The 10744-nt window shown below is 40.3% G+C and overlaps 1 protein-coding gene across 1 annotated transcript; it reads left to right on the forward strand.

Moving 5' to 3' along the window:
* The first annotated feature begins 6155 nt into the window (after nucleotides 1–6155).
* LOC116471620 (protocadherin beta-6) lies at nucleotides 6156–10163 on the forward strand. The gene has a single exon (XM_032158145.2). It carries the CDS (start codon nucleotides 6621–6623, stop codon nucleotides 9003–9005), a length of 2385 nt encoding a protein of 794 aa, XP_032014036.1. The 5' UTR covers nucleotides 6156–6620; the 3' UTR covers nucleotides 9006–10163.
* The last annotated feature ends 581 nt before the right edge of the window (nucleotides 10164–10744 follow it).

Below are 10744 nucleotides of genomic sequence, written 5' to 3' on the forward strand. Positions count from 1 at the left end.
GTTCACGCCTGTGATCCCAGCACTTTGGGAGGCCGAGACTGGTGGATCACGTGGGGTCAGGAATTCGAGACCAGCCTGGCCAATGTGGTGAAACCCCGTCTCTACTAAAAATATAAAATTAGCCAGGTGTGATGGTGCATGCCTGTTATCCCAACTACTTGGGAGGCTGAGGCAGGAGAATCACTAGAACCCAGGAGGCGGGGAGGTTGCAGTGAGCCAAGATTGCCCTGCTGCATTTTAGTCTGGGTGACAGAGCAAGACTCTGTCTCAAAAAAAAAAAAAAAAGAAAAAGAAAAACCCAGATACAATAATTGAAATAAAAACTCAAGATACGGGCTCCACAGCAGAATGGAGGGCACAAAGAATCAATGAACCAGAAGATGGAAGAATAGAAATTACCCATTCTGAAGAGGACAGAGAAAATAGAGCTAAAAAATGAACAGAGGCTCAGGAACCTGTGGGGGCATACCAAAAGATCTAACCTTTGTGTCACTGGAGTCCCAGAAGGAGGACAGAAGGAGGGTGCAGCTAAAAAAGTACTCAAAGAAATAATGGCTTGAAACTAAGCAAATTGGCAAAAGGCATAAACCAGAAATTCAAGAAGCCGAACAAATCCCAAACAGGATAAACCCAAAGGAATCCACACCAAGGCATCATAGTGAAATTTCTACAAACTAAGGACAAAATATCTTTAAAGCAGTGAAGGAGAAATGACACCTTACCTACAGGGCAGTAACAATTTGAATGAGAGTAGATTCCTTATTAGAAACCATGGAGGCTAGAAGGAAGTTGCACAATATTTTTCAAGTGCTGAAAGAAAACGACTGTCATCCCAAAATCCCATATCCAGTGAAACTATCCTTCAGGAAAAGAATTTGTTGCCAGTATACCTACCTTAAAATATTTGCAATGCAAGTTCTCCAAACAGAAAGGAAACAATTTAAAAAGTAATCTTGGAACATCAAGAAGGAAGAAACAACACAGGAAACAAAAATATGAGTAAATACAATAGACTTTTCTTTTTCTCTTGAAGTTCCTAAATTATGTTTGGTGGTTGAATCCAAAATTATAACACTTTCTAAATGTGGTCCTAAGTGTATGTACAGGAAATATTTAAAACATATTATAAATGAAGGAGGGTAAAAGGACACACAGGGAGGTACATTTTCTATGCTTCATTTGAACTGGTAAAAATATCAGTTAGTGATATCAATCGGTAAACTGGTAAGTTGTGTATACGTAGTATAATACCTAGATTAATCAGTAAAAAGCTATAAAAAGTGATACACTCTAAAAAACAACCCACTACAGCTAAATCAAAACAGAATTCTAAAAAAATGTTCCAATAACCCATAGGAAGTTAGAAAAATGAAAACAGAGAAACAAATAAAAAAACAGAGAAAACAAACAGGAAATAAAAAATAGCAGAGTTAATCTCTACTAATCAATAATTATGTTAAATGTAAATGGTTTGAGCACATCAATTAAAACAAAAACATTAGGAGAATGGGTTTAAAAAATCATGACCCAACTATATGTCTCAAACTTAATTTCAAATATAATGATATATGCAGTTTGAAAGTAAAAAGACAAAAATGCATACAATTATTAATGAAAAAATAAAGCAGGAGCTGGGTGCAGTGGCTCATGCCTGTAATCCCAGCACTTTGGGAGGCTGAGGCAGGAGGATCACCTAAGGTCAGGAGTTCGAGACCAGCCTGGCCAACATGGTGAAACCCCATCTCCACTAAAAATACAAAATTAGCTGCTGTGGTGATGGGTGCCTGTAATCCCAGCTACTCCGGAGGCTGAGGCGGGAGAATTGCTCGAACCTGGGAGGTGGAGGTTGTTGTGAGCCGAGATCATACCATTGCACTCCAACCTGGGAGATGGAGGTTGCTGTGAGCCGAGATCATACCATTGCACTCCAGCCTGGGAGACAAGAGCAAAACTCTGTCTCAAAAATAAATAAATAAAAATAATAAATAAATAACTAGATAAATTAATTAATAAAGCAGGAGTAGCCATAATGTCATATAAAGTAGACATGAGAGCAAAGAAAAGCATCAGAGACAGCATGGGACATATCAGAGACATAGTGAGATATTATATAATGAAAAAAGAAGAAAACATAGCAATCCCAAATGCATATATACAAAACCGCAAAATGTATGAAGCAAAAACTGACAGAAAGAGAAATAGAGAAATCCACAATTACAATTGGAGACTTCAATGACCTTCAACAATTGATAGACCAACAAGGCAGAAAATCAGCAGATATAGAAGAACTCAATAACACCATCAACTAACAGCATCTGATTAATATTTATAAAATACCCCAATACCAGAATACACCAGAACACTCCAGTACCAGAATACACCAGAATAAAAAATACCAGAATACACCAGAATAAACAATACCAGAATACACATTATTTTCAAATGCTCACAGAACCTGTATAAGATAACCACAACCTCAGCCGTAAAACCAACCTCAACCAAATTAATAGTGAAATCATACAGAGTGGGTTCTCTACGCACAATGAAATTAAACTAAAAATGAATAATGGAAAGAGGAAAACCTTCAAATGCTCGGATATGTAGCAACATGCTTCTAAATAATCTATGAATCAAAAAGAAGATCTCAAGGGAAATTTAAAAATACGTTGACCTGAATTGAAAATGAAAATACAACACATCAGATTTTGTGAGACCAGCTAACACAGTGCAGAGAGGAAAATTTTATAGCACTAAATATGTACATTAGAAAAGAGGAAAATTCGGCCGGGCGCGGTGGCTCACGCTTGTAATCCCAGCACTTTGGGAGGCCGAGGTGGGCGGATCACGAGGTCAGGAGATCGAGACCGAGGTGAAACCCCGTCTCTACTAAAAATACAAAAAAAAGTTAGCCGGGCGTGGTGGCGGGCGCCTGTAGTCCCAGCTACTCGGAAAGGCTGAGGCAGGAGAATGGCGTGAACCTAGGAGGCGGAGCTTGCAGTGAGCCGAGATCGCGCTACTGCACTCCAGCCTGGGTGACAGAGCGAAACTCCGTCTCAAAAAAAAAAAAAAAAGAAAAGAAAAGAGGAAAATTCTCAAATTGGTCACCCACCAGTTCATCAGTTTCAAGCTTCTACCTCGAGAATCTAGAAAAAGGTGAGAAAAATAAACCCGAAGCATTCAGAAAGAAGGAAATAACAAAGATAATAGAAGAAATCAAGAAAATTCAAAGGAAATAGAGAAAGCAATAAAGAAACAAAGAACTGGTTCTTCAAAAAACATTTAAAAAAATGACAAACCTCTAGCAATACTGACAAAAAGTCTTACCCAATCATTTCAGGTTTCAAATGTGATTTAGTATCAAATCCTTTATATTTTCAACTTCCTTGCAACATATCTCCTGTTAATTGAGTTTCTTTAAGTGATTGCTTATATATCATCTCTAACTTTTCCCTGTATTACTGTGTTTTTCTTTCCATATAACTAAAGAAGAGTTTTAAGAGATTCAATTTGTCCTTGAAGGTCTTTTCCTTTCTCTTTTGATAAACTTGAATAATTTTTAAAATTATAATGGGATTAACTGGAACATAAAAAGGAAATCAGCTTGATCAGCTATGCAGTACAGGTACAGGTTGGGCATCCCTAATCCAAAAATCCAAAAATAGGAACTGCTCCAAAACCCGAAATTTTTTGAGCCAACCTGATGCCACAGTAGAAAATTCCACACATAAGTACGTAATGCAAACTTTGTTTCATGCACAAAATTGTTTAAAAATATTATGCAAAATTGCCTTCAGGCTATTTTTATAAGACGTATATGAAACTTAAATGAATTTCATGTTTAGACTTGGTTTTCATTCCCAAGATATACCAGTATGTACATGCAAATATTCTAATATCTAAAAAATCTGAAATCTGAAACACTTCTGGTCTTAAGCATTTCGGACAAGGGCTGTTCAACCTGTCATTACAGGCTAACTAAATAAAATTAATTTTAACATACTTTACAACATTCAATCAGTTAAAATACTATTTCGGCTTGCTGGTAATAGTCCAGCTAAATTAATCTATCACTTCACTTTAGCATACATGAGCATAAAGAATATGGGGCATGGTACTTTTTCATATTGTCTACTTTTCCATCATGTGTCCAGATGAGACTAAGGTTTTGCTCCCCAGTTAATAAAACTGAGCTTCAAAATATGATTAAGATGATTCCCAGTGAATGATGAAAATGTTCCGTATCTTGAAAAAAGTGTGAGTTGCACACATGAATCCATTTGTTAAAATGGTACAGTTAAGATTTGTGCATTTCAATTTCTGTAAACATTGCCTTAAGAAAAGAATGATACAAAAGTAATCATTGAATGGGAAGCAGAGAATGGAGAGAAAGGTATAGACAAAACAAGACAACAGAATGTTGTGAAACTGATTGTGTACAGAGGCTTATTCTGTTTGCTTTGTATATGTTAGAATTTTTCCATAATAAAAATTTTAAGTTAATGAGTCCTTGTGAGAACATGTTTACGAATGCAAACTTAATTCAACTCTACTCTAGGCAATCAAATCAAAGCAAAAGAGGGCAACACAGAGAAACATTCTCCTGAAACAATCTAATGTAATCCATTTTCTATAAAAAAGTTTCTTGATAGACCCAACTGATATCTTTTTGGGGTACTTTGAGCTATTATCCTCTTTCTGTATAATTACCAATGTTATCAAAGACATTTCAAGGATCTAAATGGAGTTTGACAAATACTGTACTGCTGATAAATTTGCTTTGAAGTAAAAAATAATTCAACAACCTATATTTGAGGATGCCTGGTGGTGCTTCAGAGAAACAGAGTGAATAAAAGACTTTGTGGATGCTGTTAAGCTGGAATCGGAACTCAGAATGCTCATTGAAAGAAGGAAGCATTTAAGATTGAGCAGGAAGTAATGGCCTTGTTTCAGCAAAGAAATGACACCAGTCCAAGATGTTTATTATTGTTGGTTTTATTTTATAAGTTCATTTTTTTACTCACATTCTCAAGGAACAGTGTGTTTTCAGTAGCATCTATCAAGTGAACCCTGGAGGCTGGTCACATTCATAATCTTTTGTTTTTCTGGCTACATAGAGGTGATTTTGAACTACAAGATCATCTCAGCTATTCAGAGTTTAGATTTTATTTAGCCTTATTTGTTTTGCCTAGAGTTTATGTATTTGAAAATATCTTGATTTTTAATCTTCTGTCACCTTGGCTCTTACCTGAAGTGAACTTTGTTTGAATTCAATTGATTTCACCTCTCAATAAATATGAAATCAATCTGAAATGAATTGAATTGTTTGGCATATTTGGCCTCTTCTATGTGCACTAATCTATTTCACACATTTTCAGTTGGTTTAGAGATACATGTTCCAATGTATCTGAGTAGAAACTGGTGAGATGGGAATGGATATAGCCATAATATTCCATCACTGAATTCCATGGCATTCACTCAAATGTAATTCACCTTTTTTTACAGTACCTTAATTTGGCCTGTATTTATAGGACTTGGTGTTCTTTTTGCTGTGAGAAGATGGTGAAGGTGATTCTTTAATGTTTGTTTTCCGCATTGCATCATGTTTGTACAACAGGGTAATATATTTGGACCTTGATTAAATAATGTAAGAGGGGAATTTGATCAAAAAAGTTAGAATAACATGCACAAGCCTCTTAAAATAATGTCTAATTCTATCCATGCAAAAATGGAGTAGAATCCTAAAATGCTTATGACAACTACTTGATTGCTTCTAGTCTCTCTTTTAAATACTTTAATTTACTTAGATACACGTATCATATGTACTTCTTGGCCTCAGTTTTCCTCCTAATAGCCTAATTGTTCTTTTTACTGTGCAGGTGTAACTATATAACAAAGTAGGTTTTTTGTTCATGCCATTTATGAGTCATATAATTTAGATAATTTATTGTTTATTTTACCGTTATTGTTGCTAACAAACTTTGTTGTTTTGCATTGTTTGTTGGGACAATTAAATAGTGTACCTCTTAGACTCATAGATTAAATGGCTCATCAGAGATAAACTGCGCTGCTGAAGAATCAAAGGAGAAAGATTGAAGTGTAGAATCTGCACTTCAATCTTTCTCCTTAATTAGCACCACCAGGGAATTTGATTCAAGTTCTAGAGGGGAGTGAACCCAGGAATTGGCTTAAAAACAAAAACATACACACACAAAAAACAACCCTCGCAAGCAATTATTTATGCATGTGGTCCACGCACTCAGTTTGAGAAACACTGACTCGACTTAAAAGTCTTTATAATGCTCAGATTTCGGAAATGCTATTGAACTGAAAACATCTCATGAAGTTATTAGTTTGAACGCGTGGTGGCGGTACAAGCTAAGAGAGTGAATGAAAGCTCTGCAGACTTGGGGGACTCCGTTTCACCCAGAAGCCAAGTAAAAATACAAACCACATTTACAGCTAAAGCTGAGACAGATGTGTCCGGGAAGGTAGTCGTCGCCAGACAAATTGTAAGAACGAATTTAAAAATCTCTGCAAAGTCATCCGAGAGGGTCGACGGTAGATGTGGTGATTGGGAGCTGAAAAGGATTTTTCTTCCGTATTCAGACATAACAATAGACATGATGCAAACTAAAGTACAGAACAAGAAAAGGCAAGTGGCGTTCTTCATTTTATTGATGCTTTGGGGAGAGGTGGGTTCTGAATCGATTCAGTATTCCGTACTGGAGGAGACAGAAAGTGGCACGTTTGTGGCCAACTTGACAAAGGACCTGGGACTGAGGGTGGGGGAGCTGGCTTCTCGGGGCGCTCGGGTTGTTTTCAAAGGTAACAGACAACATTTGCAGTTTGATCCACAGACCCATGATTTACTGCTAAATGAAAAATTGGACCGGGAGGAGCTGTGTGGCTCCAGTGAGCCGTGTGTGCTACCTTTCCAAGTGTTACTGGAAAACCCCTTGCAGTTTTTTCAGGCTTCCTTGCGAGTCAGAGATATAAATGACCACGCCCCGGAATTCCCTGCCAGAGAAATGCTCCTGAAAATATCAGAAATTACTATGCCAGGAAAGATATTTCCTTTGAAAATGGCACACGATTTAGACACTGGCAGCAACGGCCTTCAGAGATACACAATCAGCTCCAACCCTCACTTCCACGTTCTCACCCGCAATCGCAGCGAAGGCAGGAAGTTCCCGGAGCTGGTGCTGGACAAACCGTTGGACCGCGAGGAGCAGCCCCAACTCAGGCTAACGCTCACCGCGCTGGATGGCGGGTCTCCGCCCCGGTCAGGGACCTCCGAGATTCAGATCCAGGTTTTGGACATCAATGACAACGTCCCCGAGTTTGCTCAGGAGCTCTATGAGGCGCAAGTCCCTGAGAATAACCCCCTCGGCTCTCTGGTTATTACCGTCTCAGCCAGAGATTTAGATGCAGGATCGTTTGGGAAAGTATCTTACGCCCTGTTTCAAGTCGATGACATCAACCAACCCTTCGAAATAAACGCAATCACAGGAGAAATTCGGCTGAGAAAGACTTTGGATTTTGAGGAAATTCAGTCTTATGACGTGGATGTTGAGGCTACAGATGGTGGAGGCCTATCAGGAAAATGCTCTTTAGTCGTCAGGGTCCTGGACATGAATGACAATGCCCCTGAACTCACCATGTCGTTCTTCATCAGCCCCATCCCAGAAAACTTGCCAGAGATCATAGTGGCAGTTTTCAGTGTTTCAGATGCAGACTCTGGACATAACCAACAAGTTATTTGTTCAATAGAGAACAATCTCCCCTTTCTACTAAGACCTTCTGTGGAGAATTTCTACACCCTGGTAACAGAAGGCGCGCTGGACAGAGAGAGCAGAGCCGAGTATAACATCACCATCACCGTCACTGATTTCGGGACACCCAGGCTGAAAACCCAGCAGACCATAACCGTGCAGGTCTCCGACGTCAATGACAACGCCCCCGCCTTCACCCAAACCTCCTACACCCTGTTAGTCCACGAGAACAACAACCCCGCCCTGCACATCGGCAGTGTCAGCGCCACAGACAGAGACTCAGGCCCCAACTCCCAGGTCACCTACTCGCTGCTGCCGCCGCAGGACCCGCACCTGCCCCTCGCCTTCCTGGTCTCCATCAACGCAGACAACGGCCACCTGTTCGCCCTCAGGTCGCTGGACTACGAGGCCCTGCAGGCTTTCGAGTTCCACGTGGGCGCCACAGACCGCGGCTCCCCGGCGCTGAGCAGCGAGGCGCTGGTGCGCGTTCTGGTGCTGGACGCCAACGACAACTCGCCCTTCGTGCTGTACCCGCTGCAGAACGGCTCCGCGCCCTGCACCGAGCTGGTGCCCCGGGCGGCCGAGCCGGGCTATTTGGTGACCAAGGTGGTGGCGGTGGACGGCGACTCGGGCCAGAACGCCTGGCTGTCGTACCAGCTGCTCAAGGCCACGGAGCCCGGGCTGTTCGGCGTGTGGGCGCACAATGGCGAGGTGCGCACCGCCAGGCTGCTGAGCGAGCGCGACGCAGCCAAGTACAGGCTGGTGGTGCTGGTGAAGGACAATGGCGAGCCTCCGCGCTCTGCCACCGCCACGCTGCACGTGCTCCTGGTGGACGGCTTCTCCCAGCCCTACCTGCCTCTCCCTGAGACGGCCCCGGCCCAGGCCCAGGCCGACTCACTCACCGTCTACCTGGTGGTGGCGTTGGCCTCGGTGTCGTCGCTCTTCCTCCTCTCGGTGCTCCTGTTCGTGGCGGTGCCGCTGTGCAGGAGGAGCAGGGCGGCCTCGGTGGGTCGCTGCTCGGTGCCTGAGGGCCCCTTTCCAGGGCATCTGGTAGACGTGAGCGGCACCGGGACCCTGTCCCAGAGCTACCAGTACAAGGTGTGTCTGATGGGAGGCTCAGGAACAAATGAGTTCAAGTTCCTGAAGCCGATTATCCCCAACATCCCTTCTCAGGGCACTGAGAGAGAAATGGAAGAAACCCCCACCTCTCGGAATAGCTTCCCGTTCAGTTAAGTGTGGAATTATTTTACTAAATCTTACTTATGTTTGGAGATCTCTTTTAACTTAAAGTTACATAGTCTGTTTCTTGTTTATTTTACCTCTATTCTTTAGGTTGAAATTTTATATAAAGTAAGATACTGGTATCTTAGTATTTCCTGTTCATGCTTAGTAGTTTATTACTTCACTTGAGGGTACTTGACAATATGAACAAAAAATAAATTTTTATTTGCATAATTTAAAACTTTTGAAATTAAATTATCTATTCTTCTCCCCCCCCCCCAAAAAAAGTATTGTAAATCCTTAAGTAAAATTGTAGTATTTCTAGCTATCGGTAAGAGTTGTTTCACTATTGCTGTGTAGGACTGTTTAAAATGTGAGTATTTGATATTATTTAATCATCCAATGTCTCATTTTGCAGTAACTCCTACAGTGTGTAACACTAAAAATAAGAACTAATGATGGCTAAACACTAAAGTAGCCATTCATACTTATGCATATTTTAGTATCCCATAATAGTCAATCCAAAATTTTTGTGACTATAGACTTTACTGAAGTGTCAACACATTAGTCTGTGAGCCTCAGGTAAGAACATGATGGTCTTTTTAAAAAAAAAAAAAAGTCGTGCCAATTATAAATGCTTAATAAATATTTGCTGAATGTTACTAACATTCTAGTATTGATTTTTTTAAACTATTGTATCTACAGAGAAATGTTAATATCCTCTCTACAATAAAATATCCTTGCCAATGAGTGAAAGTATGAAATATCACTTCTTAGTCAAATCACTATTGCTTTCCTTCAAAACAGAAAACAGCTTTGACTCTTCTACTCACCCTACATACCATTACAGAAAATAAAATGCTTAACAGCACATTTTATCTTTTTGTCTTTGTCTCACAATTTGAAAGTTGAAAGCTTTCAAGTTATATTTGCCAAACTCCTCCTCTCACTTTCTCAAGATATTTGATATCTACCAAGATCTAAGTAAGGTATTAGTGGCAGGTTATTCAGTAACATCAGATTTTCCCTTCTAGTGTTGTGTAAGCGTCATTTGCTTGTATTAACCATAAAACCATTTACCTTCACAGTTTAGCCCATATTTAGTCTTATTTGTGTCAGCTGTATTTGTGATATTTCATTTAAAAATCCCTCTTTCAACTTTCTATCAAAGGCAAGCAATGTATATTAAAATGACAATTCAGTGACTATTTTATTTTATTTTATTTTATTTTATTTTGAGCCAGAGTTTTGCTCTTGTTGCCCAGGTTGGAATGTAATGGTGCGATCTTGGCTCACTGCAACCTCCGCCTCCTGGGTTCAAGTGATTCTCCTGCCTCAGCCTCCTTAATAGCTAGGATTACAGGCGCATGCCACCAAACCCTGCTAATTTTCGTATTTTTAGTAGCGATGGGGTTTCACCATCTTGACCAAGCTGGTCTCGAATTCCTGACCTTGTGATCCACCCGCCTCAGCCTCCTAAAGCACTGGGATTACAGGCGTGAGCCACCACACCCGGCCGACTATTTTATTTTTATCCTTAATTGAAGTGGAACTGGGCTGAACTAAATTACATTTGACTGTGTTTTGTGTCCAGATAAGTGAACTGACTGTCATGGATGATTACCAACTGATTAAATGAGTGTGGGGAACATTTACTGTTTTGTGTTCTCAGATATATACCCTCTTCTCCTTAGAACAGCATTCTTCCTTGGTGAGATTTCTTCTTCCATTTTTCTCACTCCAGTGACTTG

The sequence above is a fragment of the Hylobates moloch genome, unplaced genomic scaffold (genome assembly GCF_009828535.3).
Source record: "Hylobates moloch isolate HMO894 unplaced genomic scaffold, HMol_V3 SCAFFOLD_6, whole genome shotgun sequence".
Taxonomy (NCBI): Eukaryota; Metazoa; Chordata; class Mammalia; order Primates; family Hylobatidae; genus Hylobates; species Hylobates moloch.

Bases quoted from the DNA above. Each gene is read 5' to 3' on its own strand.
- LOC116471620 (XM_032158145.2), top strand. From the start codon at position 6,621: ATGATGCAAACTAAAGTACAGAACAAGAAAAGGCAAGTGGCGTTCTTC.